Source organism: Daphnia pulicaria, chromosome 4, assembly GCF_021234035.1.
Source record: "Daphnia pulicaria isolate SC F1-1A chromosome 4, SC_F0-13Bv2, whole genome shotgun sequence".
Classification (NCBI taxonomy): Eukaryota; Metazoa; Arthropoda; class Branchiopoda; order Diplostraca; family Daphniidae; genus Daphnia; species Daphnia pulicaria.
This window is the reverse complement of record NC_060916.1, coordinates 18,195,597-18,217,047: the sequence shown is the minus strand read 5'-3', so window position 1 is coordinate 18,217,047 and position 21,451 is coordinate 18,195,597. Positions and strand designations below refer to the sequence as shown.

At 36.3% G+C, this 21,451-nt stretch overlaps 1 protein-coding gene across 2 annotated transcripts; it reads right to left on the bottom strand.

Moving 5' to 3' along the window:
- Window positions 1–9,322: 9,322 nt before the first annotated feature.
- On the bottom strand, window positions 9,323–21,378 carry LOC124338032 (intraflagellar transport protein 46 homolog). Of its 2 annotated transcripts, none has more exons than XM_046792061.1 (8): window positions 20,755–21,378; window positions 15,809–15,954; window positions 13,944–14,018; window positions 13,152–13,305; window positions 12,969–13,043; window positions 12,429–12,538; window positions 12,212–12,339; window positions 9,323–9,654 (listed from the first exon to the last, which is right to left on the bottom strand). In XM_046792061.1, the coding sequence occupies exons 1-8, from the start codon at window positions 20,851–20,853 to the stop codon at window positions 9,500–9,502; spliced, it is 942 nt and encodes a 313-aa protein (XP_046648017.1). In that variant the 5' UTR covers window positions 20,854–21,378; the 3' UTR covers window positions 9,323–9,499. The 2 variants fall into 2 exon arrangements, with proteins under 2 accessions (XP_046648017.1, XP_046648018.1); XM_046792062.1 differs by lacking the exon at window positions 9,323–9,654 and adding an exon at window positions 11,365–11,584.
- Window positions 21,379–21,451: the final 73 nt, after the last annotated feature.

The window sequence follows — 21,451 nt, the reverse complement described above, 5'->3', positions numbered from 1 at the left end:
TTCGCTTACTCTCATCTAGAAATGTCTTTTTTCAACGCAAAATAAGTGGAAAGGATGGGTGAAAAACATATTGTTTACATGACAGTAAGCGCACAACCAATTTGGTTGCGGTACTATTATTTTTCGCGCCTTTTTTTGGGGAGGGGGGGGGGGTAGATATTCATGGACTCGGGTGTACACCCGTCTCCATAAATATGTGACCCACTCGAATGGCGGGAAATTTGTTAATACTGCTGCAACTAGTCTTAACGCTGAATATCATTGCAGCGGCATCTCAAAATTCTTTTTTTTGTATTCTTTGTCTTGTATGGGCTGTAATGGGGTGGGAGAGAAAACAGGCAAGAAAGAATACCAAAAAAAGAATTTTGACATGCCGCTGCAATGATATTATGAAATTTCCCGCCATAGGTCACATATTTATGGAGACGGGTGTACATGGTCTTCTTCGTCTGGGGTGCTGCTATTAGATATCTGAAGTCTGTCTCACTTTCCTCCTATATGGTTTCTTGTGGTTTTGAAAACTTCCACCTCTGGGTTTGGTGTTGCTGAGGTTACCTCTTTAATAGATTGATTTAGCGACGCTAATTCGGAGACTTAATTTATTTTTCGTTGTAGCACGCCTTGTTGCAGTATTTAGATCCTTTTTTTTCCTTTGATAAACTACTTGCAGAAGCCACAAAGCAGCTCAATTTGGGTTGCGGATGTTTGGGTCATGATGGCAGTTCACCATCGCTCCCACTTATGTTGGTGGCCTGATGCACGGGGAAATGCTTGTCCACAGAATCCCAGACACTTTGGCTTGGTTTAACGTTATATATTGAATAAGATTCAGAACGCACAAAACTTTTGACAAACTTTTGTCGTCCGTAGAAGACGACTGAATAATGTAATGTATATATTTGTATGTGAAGCAAATACATCAAAGAAAATGGAGTATATTGTTAATATGAAAAGAACTTAAACTGGCAAATAAATCCAATTAGAGAATTTTATGTTACAATAACTTTTTTTTCCACCAAAGACTTACTGGCATTCACAAAACCATTCAGAAAATAACAACTTGGAATGAACACATACTGGAAGTCTAGCAAAAACAATAAAATTACAAACCATGCAAAAATGTTTACACTTCAATTAAATTAAAATTCGGTATTATGCTATCTAGCAAAAACAATAAAATTACCAACCATGCAAAAATGTTTACACTTCAATTAAATTAAAATTCGGTATCAGGCAACTTAAATATAATTTGCACATGTTTGAGTGACGCTTAGAATACAGTACCCACGCCAAGTATTGATTCACCCCGATCCAAAATAGGCGTTTTAACCCACGAGAGATAGGCCTTACGGTGTCTCGCGCGGGATGTTTAAAAAAATACTTAGGTTGGTCGTACGAGGTTTATTTTTTTAAATCAGAAAGATAAAGAAGTAGTCTTCATCTTTGTGATTTTTAATTTCCAAAAAGTGTTAGGGTTCTATAGATAAATTCATCGTTTTGAAATATTGGTTCACCCAAAAATTCATCACATGGCCTGTCCCAACCCGCAGAATGGCCTTAGGGTGTGGCAGACAAAGGATCCCTCCCCACCGCAGGATGGAAGCAACCTTGAAATTGGCTACCAATAGAATTGGAGAGCTGCAGAAAGAGCTGAAATTGGCGACACTCTTTAGCTGCGGCTGCACCAGGAAAGTGCACAAGGTATTGGCTCCACCTTCATGGCTTTTCCTTACCCTAGGAATGGGGTGGAGCTTCAACTAAGTAGCGCTTTTCTCCGTAGCATTGCGTTACTGGCAGTGTGAAAGCAACTTTCGTTCTTAGTAAACCGTTTTTTTTTCTTTCAAAAAGGTGTCGATACCGTCAAAATCCGATCGTTTGCAACAAAAAATGTACCTGCAATTCTGACGAGTGTAAGAACAGGGGATATGCGATGGTACATGCGGAGGCAGATGCGGAGGCAGATGCGGAGTCAGATACGGAATCAGATGCGGAGTCAGGTAGGTTTGTTGGTGAATAAACCTTCTAATGAGTGGACCCTTGAGAGAGACGTAGAGTTCGAGCAAATGAAGGTTAAATCTTCATAACTAGAATAATGTATATATGTAGGCTAAATGTAGTAAGTTGGAATTTCAAATTAGAACCCTTCGAAATAAAGAAATAGATGACTGGTCGATAACATACATTTGAGAGAGTACGCTCACATGAAACAGAAAATTTGTCTGCAGAAGAGATGGGACTTCTAAAAGTTTTGTCTATTACAACTCTTGAAGTGGCCAAGTAGAATCATGGAAGTAAGGTCATAGACTAATATTGCCGGCATGGGTTAGAACTAAGAGATCAAGCAATTGCTCCATTGCTCACCTTGAAAAAACCCGACACTTTAGTAAGTTTATTTTAAATTAACCTTTGTAAACATTTAATAATTGATTATATTATGAGGCTACACTTTTGCGCAGTTACTAAGACGTTTTTCAGCTTATGTAAAATCATTAAAAGGGCAGTCCACTAACTGTCACATCAATCTGACAGCATCTCCCCGCCCTGTCCCGCCTTATCCACAACAACGACTTAAAAAGAGATTGATCGCAAGAAAATATTTTGCTTAAAGAAGAGCTTAGATAAGTGAAGATCAGAAAAATATTATAAGAATATCTGATAACAGGAAGAATGTAGTGAGGGAAAAAGTAAGTGAACTAGAAATAAAACTATGTTGTGTTTTAAAAGATATTACAAATAATTAAAGTAGGATATCAACTTATAAAGACCACCTTCATGACAGGCTTTAAATATTTAAACTTCTAATTTTTTTATTTTGGACGGGATAATTAGTCAGTTTTTAAACTGCTCTATCATAGTAATAGCCCTCTCGACTAGGCATAAGCAAATGAAAAGGTAGAACACAACTGATTATAATGGTCAACTCCTTGCTCCTCGTAAGCCCTTCGTTAGCCCTTCAGCAAGCGAAAAAAAACTAGGAGAAATAAACGCTGAACCTTGACATCCAGCGTCAAGTATGAATACACTATGGGAATTATGGAACTTGTGGGGAATACAATTTTCATGTTTATTAGGGTGATCAAACCGATTATTCGCCCGTACACCGAGTTACCGACGTTTTTGGAACGATTCGTTTTGGTATAGTTTCTGAGACTGCTTATTGGGTTTATCTCGATCTTGTTTCAATTTTTTGAAAATTTGCTGACTTTTTTTTAGCTAAGTTTTGATGACGACAATTAATACTGTATTTTTTAGACTTTCTTTTTGGATAGCTCATCGTTGCATTTGGACGAATGTTCCAGCCATATATGCAGACAGTTCAACATTTATTAAATTATCCGTCACCCGAAGACAAGAAGGGAGGAGATTTCTTCATAAGAGTTTGGAAACGAACTTGTAAACTTATAGAAACTTAAGAGAGAAAATGGGGAGCAAGAGCCAAAGTAGAAGATCACGCCATATATGGTCAAACTGAAGATTAAACTATAAGAAGATTTTTTTAAGAAAAAAATATAATATGGCAAGTGCGTTTTGAAGACCCGAAAAGAAGCGCGATCTGGCGTTAGCCACTCAACGTTTAACGCGACAAAGGAAAAAGCTGACATTGAGCTAATTTTAGTTAATGAAACTACCCGGAGTCCGAATGTACAGAGCTGAAAGTAGAGCTCAGAGAGTGAGTGGAAGCGACGATCCTGGCGTACGACGGAACGATGACTGTCCCGCTCGACTGGGCTATGACCATGCCGTTCGACGGAACGATGATTGCGCCGCTTGACCCCCCACCCCGATGACCATGCGACCTGATGGGAAATGATCTTCGGGAGTTGGACAAGAGTCACTAGAGACTGCAGCTACAGCACGTTAAACGAAAAACGATTTCGGAAACTGCAGTGTATCGAACACGAAACGTGCGTCGTAGCGTCGGATAAAAGATTTAACCACGGAGCGTCGTTGCGCACCCATCTGGGGTGATATGTATGCGAGTTGCGCCTTAGTAGACGTCGTCGTACGAGTCGAACGAAAAAACGAATCCATACTTGTGCCATGACCGCGTGCGAGAAGCTTCTTATACGTGCGTGAAAAATAGCGATAATTCGAATCCACCGCATATATCCATAGACGCATTTACGATGAAATTATTTGACCACCCGGTTGAGTTATGATCGAGGTCAATCATTCCATTAAGGAGGGGGGAATTGTCATGTGAGGTTTAGCACTAACGTTGAATGATCGAAGCATTCCTGGAACTGAGGATGAGGGGACGACTGTGGGACTTAGACAAAGATGACATAAGTTCAAAATGGTTTCCCCTACATATAAGATGACCCCCTATTAGACAAGAGAGAGTTCTGGGTGACCCTGTCTTGTGTATGGGTATGTCTGTTTTGCTAGTGTTGGGCACTATCGTCCGTTTCGTGTGTTGTAGTGACGGCAGTGCATGTGCTTTTGGGGAATCTGGGCTAGTGCAACCACAGAGCCAGCTTAGGGTGTCCCGTTTTTAACGAATTTTTGAATTTCGTCTTGGGGAACGAGATTCAGGGTGTGTTATGACCCTAAAAAAGAGCTTATTTTAAAAAAAAAATAATTTAGGGGGGCCCCGGAGCAAAAAAACCGTCAAAAAAGTCAGAAAACGTCAAAATTCACCATTAATTTTTAAATAACGGCTCTGCATTTTAATGTAAAAATTTGGGGTTTGTATGAATCGTACCTATTACACTACCGAATATTTTGGTCAAACAAAATTTTTAAATAACAAAATTTAAGGGTGCCCCCGGGGAAAAATAAGATTTTATTATACTCTTATACGCTTTTTCACAGATAGAGATTTATATTTTGCCCAAGTCTTGTTTTCTTCCATTCTTGTTTTTCTTCAAGTTGATTTCTTGACGATGTTTTTCGTTAACTTGAAGAAGCTATTGTTGTTGCTCTTCATTATCTACTATGTCTTTAAAATCACTTTATCATTATCTTTCGGCACTATCATTGACAACTTCTAAGCCGCAGACAAATGCTTTAAGATCTCTTTAATCTTAAAATAATTCCCAGTCTATTGAAGGAAACTGCATTCATTCAATTTGTTTGTTAGAGAAGCGAAGAAGGTCAAAGATAAGCCAGGACCGTGGCCCAATCAAATCAGTTAAGTTTTGAATACTTGTCAAATCAAACTGAAGCATTTTTGGTTTCGTTGGAGAAAATGATGTAGGGCGGAGAGTATTCTTGAGCTTTTTTACCATTAACGTTTTCCAGAAATGAGACAGGCCTTCATCGAAAAGGGCCAACCCAACAAGTTCTTCAGATAAGTACCACAGATGGTTGTGACAAGATGCAATTGCGGCTTCGGCGACGTCTTTCTGAGCATCGCGATAGCGATACATTTAAGAGATGAATTGTAAATCAACTGCAGGTGCGCACAGGTAGCTAAAATAAATATACATTGTTGGAAAACAATTATTAGAAATTTGTTTCTGTAGTAATTTTTTCGTATACCGAGCCGTGAACGTAGGAAAGCAATACTATGGAACAGTATATAATCCGATAGTTTCTTCAATTTATTAAGATCATCCGGACTCATCTAAAATCTTTCCGACATTAATTTCATTTTCAGGGCATAAATCGCAATGTGCATGAAACGTGCTCTATGATGAGCTCCAGGTTTTCGTAAATAAAAAATTCTTGACGGGGGCACTTTCCCTCCTAAATAAACGACGGTGAGTTCAATCAGTTCCCTGTAATGTTTTCTTGGTAAACTGCATGTCAATAGATGGTTTTCGCCCCATTTTAAAACTTCTTGCTTGTTGGAAATTATCACTTTCTTCTTCACCGTTCCATTGAAACAGGCAAAGACCTTCCGTGCCACGATCTAAATCATTCCAATCTTGCTGGAACCTAAAGCGTAAAGCATACTATAGCATTACAAATTGAAACCAAATTACAATTTAAAATTACCGTTTCATAAGTGGCTCAATCGGAGAATTTGCCTCGCCAATAACTGCGGCCTAAACATGTTTTATGTGCAACTCGTATATGTGGTGGCGACATGCCAACCACATAATGGCCCTTCCCAGTTCTTTTTCAAGAAGAGTTGCGCATCCTCGATGAATTGTTTGAAATTGTGTGTTAAAAGTTGTGTACGAAGCAGTGGTATTAAATACCAGACCAATTACGCTCTCAGTTATTTTCCAAGTAGACAGCAAATCAGAAACGGCATTATTCTGAGACAAACCCGTCCAATCCAAAATGATAGGGGCATCGAGTAACTTTGGAGTGTCTAAATATGGTTTTTCACTAACAATAATTGATACTCTTTCTGAAAGAGTCTTTCATTCGATTGTCCTTTCTGTTTCACAATCAGTTTTGAGTCCCAATGGACCACTAAAAACGGCGGCTTGTTTTTCATCCAGTCATTAAATATTTCCTTTACTGCTTCTTCTCTTTTTCTCTTTCTTTGCCGATGGGCAGTTGATTTAGATATTGAAATATCCGACAGGTTTCCTCCTCCGAGAGTGATAATTTTGCTTGCGATGGCCAATTTACTTCTGATGCTGATTTGACATACATCTGTATAACCATTTATGTATCTTTGAGCAAGGTTCTAACTGGTATTTCAATCAATACAGAGGGCTGAAGAGGAGTAGAAGTTCTAGTTGGTAAAAAAACTCGTCTATTGACTCATCTTCAGAAAAACTGCTGTCGGAACTCTTCTCAAGCGCTTTTTCAATTTCTGTCGTTCGGATTTCTCCAGGTTCTACCATGTTTTGCAGAGCACTCTAATCAAATAAGACTTCTGGAGGTTTTTATATATAATATTCCAGTGTAATCTGGTTTTTGTTTTCTTCATAATTTGAAATGTATTCAGCGTCAGCCATTCTTCATATGTTATCCTACGCGATTGTCTGTTAAAAAATTATTTCATAAATCAATATTGTTGTTGCAAATGCTGCAGAATATGCCACATAATATTTGGAAAATGTAGAAAATAAATCTGGTTATAAATTTCATAAGCCATCTCCAAACGAAACGGGAATGAAACAGCAAGAATAAGACATTCCTGCCTGTCCTGAAAAAAATGTGCTAATGATAAAAATATATGTGCTAATGAATGCTTGCATTAGTTCAGTCAATTCGTTACATTTGGATTCATGCTTTTTCTTGTTAACATTAACATAATATCAACAAGAGGCTCGTGCCAAGGCATCATTGTTATACAGCAGCTCATGTCAAGGGAAATTTCTTCTCTTCATCAAGACGAAACCATTGTGAAATCTGTTATCTGCTATATGGAGCGCAAAGCAAAGAATGGCAATAAAAAAAATATTATATTATTTGTATTGCAATTTTCTTCAATAACGAGTCAAGTTCATTTGAACACCCCACCATAGACGATAAGGCAAAATTTTTGGCATTGATGTAAATCATTTAAAGAAAACAATAAGAAATAATATATTCACAATCAAAGATCTTCAAGAGTTTATTCGTGTGTTACACGGATTTTCACACTTTATAATCACTTTAAATATTTTATTATGTTTCAGTAGGTAGTCATATTTTCCGATGTTGAGTTGCTTATTTACATCCCCAGTAAAATAAAAAATAAACCGCTTTCCGGTCTCAGAAAGCTAACTGAATTGCATCTATTCCCATCTTCATTTAAAAAATTTGAGGTTATCAAGTAAGCTGTAAAAATTCTTTCGAATTCTGGTACCAACGGATATCGTTATTTCAGGAATATGAAAAAAAATAAAATATTCCCTTAAAGATTTGATATGAGGTATGTCGATATTGACGTACAATTGGAATGAACTAGATTGTAACTATAACGCCCCAAGCGCCTAACTACGTGTTGGCCATATTGGTATACCACCCTTTTGTTTGTATCGGGTTTGATTTGAAGGAAGGGATCATTTTTTTATGTAGAAACATGTAAGGGGAAAAGTAAAGAAATTTTTTTTTTAGTTTCTACAATTTTTGTTTGGTCCAAATTCTTAAGAAAGAATAGAGAGGAGATTTGGAGTAAACCGAGAAACTGGAAAGGGTTGGATCCACCCCTATATCGTGAAGAATTAAACGTCACACCTCATGTTAATTAATTTAGAAGGCCTTATAAAACCGACGAAGAGGAAGATTATTTGTTGTGTTGTTCCGTTCCTGTCACATTTTGAATCCTTTTTCTTTCTCCTTCTAAAAGCGGTTGCAAGCGTCTTTTATAGAATCACGATATTGCCTTTGAAGCCTGGATAGGTAATGTGCTCCCATTAATCTGCCATTTATTGTCATCGAATTGAATTTGTTCCGATATCTGACTGTTGTTGCTGTCGAGGATATATTTAAGGACGAACACCGAGTAGGAAAACTAGCATTTGTACGAAGGTATGTCAATCATCACCCACGTTGAATTTTAGAGGCAAGTTTTTTTTACTGACGAAAATAATTGGTCGTCGTTATCTCGCGGTCGTGTTCGAGTCCATCGGCTTAAGAAAGATTCTATAAAATAATAAATATATTGAATATCAAGAGAAGTGACCTAACATCCGTATCCGTTTGGGGAGGCATGTTGCCTGGTGGCTACACAAGGCTAAGTCGATTAGAAGAAAACTTAACGACAGTGTAGTATGCGAATATACTTGAAACAAATTTACTCGCCTTCATTCGAACTAATTTTCAACGTGATGACAGGAGAAAGTTCGTTCAAGACAAGTAAATTTATGTCTTTCTTTATTCGCATCAATTTTAACACATTTTTCCTTTGGAAATATGGATTGAATTAACTCCAAATTTAGTTGCGCTGGAATAAAAGCCTACCAAGGGATGCAACAGGGATTCCACTGAAAGTGTTTAGGGTTAGCAAGATTAGGAATTATGCAAAGGGAGGACACAAGATGGGTTGCATTTCAACGGAAGGGACGCTGATAACGCTAAAGAGCTATTTGAGATGGTTTACTGAAGAAATGGTATTGAAAGTAAACAGTGTATTCAATGGCATAAACGCTCGCTTAAAGTTCAACGCTCAAACTTCTGAAATGGGAAAAAGGCAGAGTGGTATAATTTACACATAATATCAGTAGTAGTCTATATCACATTTTTAAATCATCTCGTAGCCCTATACATAATCTCCATGTATTCTCAGAATTGTTTTCTTTTTCCGCAAAAGTTCTAGTAACTTCTCGGAAAACTTATGGAAAACGGCGATGACAAATTATTCAACGGATATTCCTGCGTTTAAACAAAAAAAAACTGGAAGCTTTGATTGTCTCAATGCAAAATTTAATGGACGAATCATTTTCTGTCAGATCAAATGAACTACAAATTCGTAACTACAAACCGCAACCGTATCTAACCAAAAAAATGTTGCTGAATTATTTTTTTGATTTGAGGCAAAAACAAAGAAATCAATTTAAAGGATCGTTTGGTGAAGGAATTGTCAATTATGGATAGTGACGTTTACAAAATTAGGCGTACAGAAGCTATATTAATCATGTTGTGTATTATCTTTCTTGGAAAGGTTTCAGAGATAAGGAGATGGCTTCCTCTGTGTAAAATCCAGCAGTCGACATTTAGCCCCCTCCTTCTCCTCAGAAGACGAATTCGACTGCGCTGCTCCTTTCGGCGAGCTCCGGAAGCTTTGCCTTACTTTGAGGTATGGGCGGTATGGTTCAAATCCTGAAGTATTGGGTAATAAGTAGAATAAAGATTCCAAGGATAAAGGTGGCATAAAGAAGGTAACCTCAAATTATTTCTTTGGGATTCAAGGGAGTCGACAATTTCTTATTGATGCATTTCAGGAAGCTAACAACTATCGTAGGGATTCCTTATTTGATACTGTTATGGAAAAGGTTTTAAAAATTACCTTTTACATTTTACAGGCACATTCACATCAGCTACCCATTTTTTTATCTTATAATGTCACTGCAAAAATTTGAATTTAAAGGCTATTGAAGTAACTAATTTTACAAGACTTTTTTTAAAACTGCTCGTTATTGTAAAAGAAAAATCAACAAAAATTTAATAAATATTATCATACAATTTTTATTTCTAGAAACATATTAGAGACTTTTTTATCTGAAAACTGTGCAGAAAGTTGACAAAAAAAGCTTCCTGGCATATGGACTAGGATTTACTATTATAGCCGTGTAGTATTTGCCATTATTCTATTATTGCAAACTATTTTAGTAATAGAACCACAGTGTGGCTTAAATTCTAGAAAAAAAAATTCTTTTTATCTGTAGCAAGGCGGGAACCGACAGTTCTTATAGCAAGTCAGACCCTGCTAGCCTTGATGGTGCGATTGCGTTGGATGGTGCAATTGTAACTGCGCCACCCAACTAACACTTTCTCTTCTTGCACAATCACATCCTGGTGATGGTGCTACTGTATTTGTATTTGCGCCTCAAGTATACAGTGATGTTGCAATCACATCTGTGTATTAAAGCCCACGCTCTGTCTCTTCCAACCAGAGTTGCCCGGCAGTGTATTCCCCAGCATCGGTAAATATACGTATCCTTCTCAAGATATATGTTCAGTGTTTGTGTTGTTCTTTGGTAATCTAAGTGTTAATGTTAGTTAAGTGTTAGAGCAAATTAAGTGTTAGTGCTTGAATCTTGTGATAAGTTCATCATCACATACCAAAGACTTATACTGTGGCTTTTTGGATTCAATTTGCCAAAGAAGCAAAACGGTGTTTTCCAAGAAGCCAGAGACTGGGGACCAAGAAGCCACACCTCATACGTCATGATGCTTCTTGGCCAGTATGGTAGTGTGGCTTCTTGGTGCTGGCTTCTAGTGAAAGTGGCTTCTTGACTTGACGACGAAAACGTGGGAGATTTTCACTGATGATGGAGAATCTTTTGACGAAAAGGCAGCTGTCTGGCATATAAATGACAAAGCAATGTGAAAGTATGCTTAACAATACTGTTAATAAACGCTAGTCTAAATCTAAATTATTCAATATTTAAATTTAGAAAAGTAAATTTTGGTGGACAGTGATTTCAAGGACCGCCCACCAAACATGGTGGGGACCCGATTTAATCTAAGAGGAGCCTATCTCAACTTTGAAGAGATATTACGTGTTGAAATTCAAATTTTAAGAGTAGAAAAATACTTTTGAGAATCAGCGTGAAAAACTGATTAGAATTATATTTATTTTTACCTGATCCCTTATTCATGCACAAACCCTAATGAATAATTTCGTCTATAATAGGATGTCAAGATATACTCTGTAATCTCGATTCAAGTTTCTATTTCATTTAACTAAAGCATAAAACTCTCACTGAACCCTTTGTTCCAGCCCTTTGTTCTTATAGGAACACTGAGTTATGCCGAGACTTGATTCTATTTTATTTTATTTGCTACAAACCAAAATAAAATGCACTATGTATTTTTTACGGGGATACATCAATCAAGGTAGCCCATTTTCCTGTAATTATGTTTCAGTGGTATTTTTGTAAAATACTTCGTTATTTGACGTGTACAGTAGTTTGATGTTTTCTTTTACTTTATTACTTCTGCAAGCGCCCCATTTCCGAATAGAGAGTAAGTAACAAATGCAAAGAGTGAACTCGATATCCGGGATAAATAGGGATGTCCAAAAAGCCTAAATAATTTACATTTTTACATATCATTTACAGTATCCACAGAATCAACACTTGTTGGGCATCTTTCTAACCATAAAACTCTTAGCTTTTTATTTTTTGGGCCAAAGACCTTTTAGTTCAAATTATCTTCAAAAATGTAGTTTTCTTTCATCAGGAGTTTTAGCCCTGTAACCCCATGGGGTGGTTTAAATGAATTTTATGCCACATGAAATTCAGTTTGATTTTGATTCTAAAATGGCAACTTTTTTATTTGTAAGACTTTGTTGTAAGAACCTTTGTATTTTCTCTCCTGTAGTACGCGTTTTACCGTAAGCTGCTCTCGACTGCCCCGATACTATATAATCCCTATTTTGTTCATAACATCGAAACATAATTCAGTCATGAAAAATTGATAGTAGGTAGCCATAGCTTGAACTTTCACTGCCTTCAATCTAAAATTTCTTTTTTTTTTGTACAACGTACTGATCGTGTCTCGCATCCTTGTTGGAGGGTTCAGCCTTTTTAATATGAATCTGGTATTCTATTCGAACGTCTTAAAAGGGTTGAAATAAAACACGAAGTGTTGATTCTTTTGGTGGGTACAATAAATGAAATAAAACGAAATTAACCTAATAGAAATTTCTTACCACACGCAATGTCAATGTAACAAAGTAAATCACAGTGTATGTCTGATTGAAGAAACTTGTCGTCGCATAGAATTTCTTCGATGTCTGAATTCCATTCTTGAAGCAATGCATCTATATCAGGCAAAGGCCTGTTGGAATAAGAACAATTCTAATGATATGCTGTCGTAAATTAAGAAAAACATCGAAAAAAAAACTATATTTGTCAAATTATACCAACTTGAAATAAGTTACTGTTGGCAAAGGTTTCAAACGATGCAACTCATTTATATCTTTGATCCATTTGTCAATAGCCTTGGTTTTGTTTCCTTCTTCTACTGTTCTTGCAATCTGCGTAATCGTGACATCAGTTAAATACATCAACACTCCAAAATTTATTGAATTAAGTATCCGGACTTTGTAAATTTTCCTCCTACCCTACTCTGTCAAACAGAAAACTAAAATGTGACATGAAAATTACATGTAAAAAATTACTCCCAATACTAACTATTCAATAATTTACCGTAAAGTTATGGATTTTTTGTTTACTTTTATGCTGACTTTTCGTTCAAACTGTAACGAAATAAAAGCTTTTTAAAAAAGGATTCAATAGTTTAATAGCTTGTCGAAAATTTTTCACGAAAGGTTATTTTCTTGTTTTGCGGAGCTATTTTTACGCCACGTTACTGCGCCAGTCTGAATGCCCAGTCATTATCATTAAGTTTTTATTAGGGATAGCATCTAAACGAAAATGTACTATAATATTGTCATAAAAACTCACCGCTGTTTTTGCTGAACTCTGTTTATAAATTGATCGTAGACGTAAGTCTAAAACAGACGGATCACTTTGGCTCAACTAATTTGGAAGAACATGTATGAAGAAGATGAAATTGATTATTGATAGTACAACCTTTACAAAATTTTCTAACGTTTAAGAAAGTATGGAAATGAGTAAAAAACAAACCGATGGCTCGTCAATAACTGTCAGTCCAAGGAATTCTACTTTTTCATCCGGACGATCAATTTTCATAAATGCGTCTGGATCTCCAACAGCTGGGATGAAATCCGGAAGAAAAGGTTTCAACTTTGTTTCCATTTCTAGGATCTGGGGACGGTACCTTGATTTAAAAAAAACTTTACTTATGGAAGTTGAAAAGTGAATTGATTTCAAACCAATCAATTTTTGTGAGCGTCGTGAAAATTTGTACATATTTTTTTCTTGTGCGTTACGAAACTTCTGGTAGGTATACTGAAAGTAACTCATAAATATTTTAATTAAAACCCTGCTCATAAAAAGCTGTAGCACCAATCTAGAGACTGTTCTAACTGTTTTACTTTTATTTTGCTAGCAATACTAGATCTAAGTAATTTGAATGTCAAAAAGCTTATATTTGGCACATTTGCTGGTAGTCATTCTTGAATCCCACTGGCCTTCAAAAAATTTGCCATTTTTTGTCGCATTGTTTAGTTACATTTTCGTTTTGTGTTTTCATTAATAATCACTGCAATCATTGCAAATTGTGTTACGGTTCACCCAGTGTTTTCCATCCAACACCACTCTCCTCTCCAAGTAAAAAAAAACAGCTTTTTATTGGGTATTTTAACGGGTACAACACGTGTTGAAAGATTCGACTCTGTTCTACGAATCCACAAAAATAGTATTAAAGGGAAACATTTCGTTTGATTTTTTGCCTTCAGTGGCTATTATTACGGGAAATCTGAATTTTCTTTTGAAGTATTATTTATAATTACTTACTTTGTTATAAAATGAAACAGTTCCCTTATTTGGAATGGAACGTTCACGCTGGTTAGCTCGACGGGGTCGTACAAGCTAAATTTTATAAACATAAATAATTAATTAAACATGCTAAAATTTAGAGGAAAAAGTTTCTTGTTGTACAGTTGAGTAAAAAAGATGTTAAGTCTCCAGTGAAAAAAAAGTAAACGAAAATGTAGAGTTTCCAGGTTATGGAAAGAAAGTGTACTGCGGGAAAAGTAGAAATTGTAATAAAAATTATCCCCATTGTTTTTTTGCTTTTTTTCCTTTCTCTTTCTTTATGGCTATTTGAAATCAAGTCGCGTGTCAGTTCAGGTGAAATGATGGATCAGAAAAATCGGGACGTAAATGTTCCCATAAATGGATTTACTGGGCCACTTTTGCCTAATTTTGTAAATTCTTATCACTCAATACGCTAATCGAATTTAAATATTCAATCTTCATCGGGCTGGATTCTCTCAAATGGTCATTATGCTAAAATACTTAATATCCAGGGGGCTGGAGCTGTAAAGTTTAGAAAATCTCCTGGGAGACCTAGGTCAACATCAGAAGAGGAAGATTTTCTGCTAACTTGTTGCAGACGTTTCTCAAGTTATTTTAATTATATTATAATATTGTCAAAAATTGTTTTAGCCGCAGTGAACAATTTTGATACCACTCGTGACATTGGAGCAAAGGCCGGCTCGGCAAACTTAACAAGAAACTCAATCACAAACAGATTTAATGAAGTCGGTTTTCATTCACGAATTCGGCAATTAAAGACGTGCTGACTGATGAGAATCGCGAAGGCCGCCTTCGCTCTGCCCTTCGACATGTTAATATGCCAATTGATATTTGGAACTTCAAGTCATTTTCACTGATGAAAAGTGTCGGTCTTCATCAGCAAACGGGAAAATCCACGTCCGTCGGCTGAAAACACAGCGATACATCCGTGGAAATATTTTAGAAGTAAAGAAAAGCGGTCGGTCTACCGTTTTCGTTTTGGCCGGAATGTGCCCAGGAGGAGTAACGCCACTAAGGAAAATTCTAGGCAAAGTAAGAGCTCCTAAGTATGTCAATATTTTAGAACAAATTTCAATCCCATATTTAGTGGACAAGCACCAGATGAGGAAGTGACATTTGTTTAGGACGAGTTTGCGATCAAATAGATTACACATGAAATTTGAATATTTTTTTTAACTATTTTTATAGTTCCTGCATTTATAGAGCGCATGAAACGCAGGACTGGTAAAACAATCAACGCCGGTTGATAGCCCTTGACTGTCACACCAAAGGTGCTGACATGAACCCGATAGAAAATTTATGGAGCTATCTTTTTGCCGTCTGAATTAATAAGTTTACAGCACGGATGGCGTTCGCTAACACGCACTTCATTCAAGAAACAGTGACGAATTATTCCAATTCATCTCGGAGCGGTGGGATGAATTAAATAGAAACGAAGAGTACTTGGAAAGCATAGTTGAAAGTATGCCCCGTCGCCTTCGCGCAGTCAAAAAAAAAAGGATGTTGGACCGGATTCTAAAAACAATTCTCTTATTCTGATTGATTCGTCACTTCTTATTTTTTAGAATTTCAAGTCATGGGATCACTTAATTTCTCGTTAATCACTAGTTTCTTTCACTTGTGGAAGAGAAAAATAAAAAAAAATGATTACGTTTAAGTCGATTTCCCTTTTTTTAAAGTAGCAGAGAAACCTAACAAAAAGTGGTATTGGGATGATTTTTATTACGAACCTTGACCTTTTCGCAATCCCTTTCTGTCTATACCCGGGAAACGCTACATTTTCGCTTACATTTTTTCACTGGGACTGGACATCTTTTTTTACTCGACTGTACCATTCTTACTTTGCATCATTTTCTTCTTCCTGCTGCAGGTGGTCCATTTCTGTCTCGTCTTTAGCATGAAATATATTTTCATCGAATATTTCTGTGACGTCATCAGTGTCATACGTGGCTCTTAATTTGTGGGCGCTAAAGTCACTTTCGATCTTCTGTTTAATGATTAATGAATATATTGATATCTTTACAATATGTTTGTTACTTTATGCATAATTTTTGCACTAATTTCCTCTTTTGTTAAATTATTACCGAAAGTAATTTTACCCTTTACGAGATACCCTTACAAGGGGTCCGCAACTCAAATTTGCCACAATAAAATGACCAAAAAGAGGAAGGATGAGCAAGAAAAATGAAAAAACGGAGGTAAAGGATTAAAAATGAGCCGGAGTAAAAAAAATAGAAAAAAAAGGGATCGGTAAGAAAAAAACAAGGAAAGGAGAAAAATGAAGGAAAAGGAAGGCATAAAAGCAAAAAAAGGAAATTTCCTTTTTTTTTCCTGAAAAATCCTAACAGACAAGGGAGCAATTCAGTAGTAAACATTCGAGATTCTCGGTAACAATTTTCGTGTAATTTCTCTGTTGACTTGCAACTATGGCACACCAAAACAAAGCGTCCAGTGTTTTTGACTTGTTACGTGAATATGATGTGGAATTAAGTCCTCAGGTAGAGCTAATATTACAAAAATTAAAATTCAATAGCGTCCGAACTATTTCCATGATCAACATAGAAAAACTTGAACATCTTGAGCTAGACGTGCGTTCATTGTTTGCTTCAGACGAAGAACTTTTGAAAATGACTCAAGAAGATAGAGTTGCATTATTCGGGGAATCTTTGCTGATAAACTCCAACAATTTAAATTACTTGCCGGTGAGAAATGCTCAATTCATGCAGCAGTGACTATGTGCAAAAGGTTAGTTCAATCTTATGAAAAGTCTTATCTATATGACAAGTTTAAAAACGTGACAGACCTCCAGCGCAAAAAAAAACAAGTACAGAGGCATAACGCCAACATGGATAACATAATTTTAGATTAGAGATTTCAGTAGAAAAAGCAAAGAAAACGAAAAAATAAATAAAAAAAGGGGCGGAAAGCAAAAAAATGATAGGAAAGCAAAAAAAATGAGCTTATTTTTAAAATCAAATTTGAGTTGCGGACCCCTTGTACCCTTATGAAAATGTTTTTTTTTTAATATTTGGATACCCCTTAATTTAAAATCCAATTTAAATTCGTTGATTATTTACGGGAATCGTGAGGGTTCAATATTTTGACATTTTTTTCGTAATTTCACAGTTTTCGTGCGTTCCCAAAATTTGTGAGAAATGAGCAGACGAAACTCAGGAAAAGAACATATAATAAGTATACATATAAAGTAATAACATATAACATACATAAATGTAAACTAATTTTCTCAAGGGGTTGTCAACTCTAATTTTTCCAAATATTTCTAAAAAATTGTTACTTACAATGCGCGGAATTAACCAAAAGGGGAGGCGCACGAGGCAGTCTTTTGTAAAATTTGGTTTTTCCTCCCATTCCAAGAAAAATTGGAGAATTTTGCTACCAAACCCTTCTTTTTTTTAGAAATGTACCCCTTTCCCTGTGTTTCCCACATTTTTTTTAAAGAAAACAATGAAACATCATTGTCAAGTTCAGCTTTACAGCAACGTCATTTGGCCGGGAAGAGATTTAAATACGATTACTCGATTAGGGATATGTGGCATTGCTGCGGTGGCGTCCGCGAAAACATCCTTGTGATACGCTTGACTTTTCGTACCCTTTCTCCCAATGCTGTAAGTTTTTCCATAACCTTTTCTACCTTTCTTTTACCCTTTTTACCCTTTCTACCCTTTTTACCCTTTTTCCAGGTTTTCCTTTGTTTGCAATGTTTCCATTTACCTCAAGAACTGGTCTAAAATTTTTGGTTATTAGAGTTATCAACCCCTTGACTTTTCTTTTTCATTAATTGATAGAGATTCATGTTTACAAAAATAATTTGTTAAGAAATAAATGATGCAAAAAATGTGGATAAGGTATGGTATTGGTCCAATTAGTCACCAATAAAAATAGCCAATTAATAAGTTCTTTCTATGAAAAGAGTTTTCTTTGTGCAGCAACTCTATTATGCTAAAGCACGAAGAAATTTTCGTCTGCTTTGCAGCGTCCTGGTAAGGAGTATTGTCCCCCTTCCCCCTATACCCTAACCGCGGGCCTGCTGAGACCAAAGCTCGCAACTTCATCATGCCTACTCCCCAACCCCCCAAATAAAAACCCGTCGCCACAGTATCACACGGGCCTTATGGGACTACGTGTTTCTTTATTTTATTATTGTATGAAAGACATTTGTGTTTATTTTAAAATAAATAAATGTTAATCTTTAAAACCCTGCTCTATTTTTTAATATTTTTTGTCGTCGATCGCTTTATTGTAAAATTAGGAAGAAAAAGAGGGAAAGCGCACCTCTATTTCTAGTAGTAGTGCAGCCATTGCAAGTGAAATAGTGGACCCACTCGCGGCTCGCGAGTTTCTTACAATGGCTGCACTAGTACTAGAAATCGTAGCCTTCCATTAGGCTAGATCCTCGGTTTTTCAGGGTTTTTTTCAAAGTCCTTTGCCGCGATGAATGGTGCTGCCACCAAGCGTAGCGTTACTGAATCGTGTGAATGGTGTTGCTTCCAAAAGGGCTTATGATTAGCAATTTTTTTAAATTCTGTAGGCAATTTAAAAATTCTAATGTAAAAAATGCGAGTTTTCTCACATTTTTTTACAAAATCCGAATTTGTTTTCTTTCGCAAGGACTTAGAAAAAATGTATTCAGACATAGTTCTGGAGAAAATCCGCTTGGACTACCATTTATCGTAGCAACTTGGGATCCAGCCTTATGGAAAATTTCTAGTAAGTGAACAAACCATCCCCTCTTTAACTATGACATCGCTAGGGTGTCAACCCTGACGCACGGCATTAAATTGGTGACGAACCCACCCACCCAGCCAGAGTTATAGATGTATGGTTGAACCATTTATATGGAAAGGCCTTCCATTGCCTTTTCCTCCTGGAAGTGTTCTGGCTGGAGACCTTAGTTACAGAGCCACAGCGGGTGTGTTGGGAAACACTTTTTTTTTCAAGTACCAAAATTAACAAAGTTTCAGTAGATGGCCGCTGTTGGCGCTGACAATTAGGTCTAAATCGATACTTAAGCCCATTTTTCACTTTTGATTCGTGATATTGGCTGCAACTTTAGGAAAAATTTTCGAGAGGAAAATTTTACAGGCAGTGGTTATACCATCATCTATAGCTCTGCACCCAGCCCTCGTCAAATACCACCCACCCACCCAACTTCGAAGTTGAGTAGGTGGGTGGTTGGGTGACGAGAGAAGAGAGAGAGAGATAAGACTTGGGGATTTTGCATACGACGCGTCATGGACGTTGCCGTGCGGTGTTGTACCAAAGCGCAACAGACGCTTCGGTCCCAACCCTACTCACCAGATAAAGGACTGAAAACGTCTATGAGATGGTTGCCAATGACAATGTTAAATTTCCCATAAGGGGGGGGAGGGGCTCCGGCCATTTTACTAAACGGCCCATTTGAATCCATATGCCGCAACAGCCTAGATGGCGTTGATTCAAAGGAGCCTCCCTATCATGTCCATGCAAATGTCGCTAGTAAAAAAGTAGCTTCCCGTCGAATGGGAAATTTAACATGGTCATTGGCAACAATCTCTCCATACCCGTGCGGTGGCGTATGGAGATTTCTCGAGTCCCTAAGTTAATTAATTATTTCACTGTAGTTCACCTCAAATTCTATACTTTCTTCATAAAAATTAAAATCTAAACTATCGGGTGATTTAATAACTTTTTTTGCAACTCGAAATTCATTATATTTTATGTGTTATTAATTTCTAAGAGAAAGGCATTTTGTTTCAAATGTATACGTAGACTAGAACCTGTCTAGGGTGTTTCATTTTCCCCTTATTTTAGAATTTGCTATCGGCCTTACGAAATGGGGTGCGTTATCATGTTTTATAGCAACCTATATTTTTTATCTTGACTGAAATTTTATATTTAAGGGTTGCACAAAGAAAAAAACCAAGAAAATAGCATTTTTCCCTACTTTAAATTTTTATCTATCAGAGATTAAAATTTAAAATTTTGGCCTTTAGACATTGTGTAGATGATACCGGATGATACGCTAACACAATATAGCATTTAAATTTTCAAATTTATTGTATGAATTTTATGGGTCGCGCAATTTAATTTAATTAATAACCAATCGCCTATCAGCTATCCCGTTACAGGAGAAATTGATGTTACATGATTTAATTGCATTTAATTTTGTTTCAGTAAAAAAAAAAATGTATAATTTTTTTAACTTAAAAAATGTTGGAGGGGGGAAGACGAGGGCATTGAAACAGTTTTATTAGTCTTCTTTCCATGCAAATTGATAAAAAAAATGTGTTCTTAATTTGATTGCCGGCTTAGTTATGACCAATTTGATGGAAGGTTCATTTAGCCGGTTTCCCACGCGTAATTCAGTTTTGTATGCGTCAGTCTCTATACACTTCTAAAATTATGTTGTGAATAAAGACCTTGAAAAAAATTATCGATTAAAAAATGTTCTACTTAAAGTGAAAACGCTATTTGACTATACCAAATTCACTAAACAGCCACGAATAAAACATTTACAAATTCAGCGTTTAAATTAAAAGATAAAATAAAATATTTCTGTATGAGCTTAGCCGCCTAGCGTTGCAAGCGAAGTTAAAAGCAAAACAAAAAAGAAGCGCATAATAGCAGTTAAACATAAACTTATTTAAACATAAGCTTAAACGTATTTGAAATTGTTTATCCAGAAACGAAAACGCAAACATCAAGTTTAAATAAATATCAAACACACGGCCGCGGTTATAGTTAAATAGGTAGATTAACGTTTGAAGAAAGATAGCGAATATTTTACCGTTTGTGATTGATGTTCATCATCACTCCATTCTTCCATTTCTAGGGCTTGTTCTTCTTCGGCATTTGTCCCGTCTTTAAGCAATTCCACTTCAGACATCGTGTTATGGGTGAACTTGAACAATAAATGAAATCAAAATAATATTAGCTTTTTAGGGGCCCGGCTTGTTATGCTTAGATCACCATGACAACGTTTGGAAAGTTACATAAAACAATAAAACTGGGTTTTCAGTTGGTAACACACCCGCTTGGCGACATGGAGATCGTTTTGGTTTTGTTGGACGCTCAGTTTAACGTGATGCGTTAAAGATTGCACCTTCATATTTTATTTCAAATCTAAAATGCATCGATATTTCCTCCTAGAGGATTCGTAATTGTTCCAAAAGATGTTTTTAGAAGTTATGCAGTTTTCGGGATCAACAGATCCTTGAAACTTCACTACTGACATTTTTGTTTTATTTGGAAATTATAGCGATGTTGATGTTTTTATTTTTATATTTTTAGTAAATGATAATTCGTTGCCTCCTATTATTATTCCTACTACAGTTAACCTAGAAGGTAAAGATTGCAACACTAATTATCCTTTATTTTTATTTGATTTAAAATCTTCACTTAATAAAATTTACGCAACGTAATTATTATTATTGGGACTTGACAACTTGATTACTTTTAGTACAGACTCTAGCCAATTGTAAGAA

Coding starts and splice junctions, on each gene's coding strand:
- LOC124338032 (XM_046792061.1), bottom strand. CDS start 20,853: ATGTCTGAAGTGGAATTGCTTAAAGACGGGACAAATGCCGAAGAAGAA. Junction 15,955..20,754: donor ATGAACATCAATCACAAACG/GTAAAATATTCG, acceptor ATCATTAAACAG/AAGATCGAAAGTGACTTTAG. Junction 9,655..12,211: donor TTACATTGACATTGCGTGTG/GTAAGAAATTTC, acceptor CCAATACTTCAG/GATTTGAACCATACCGCCCA.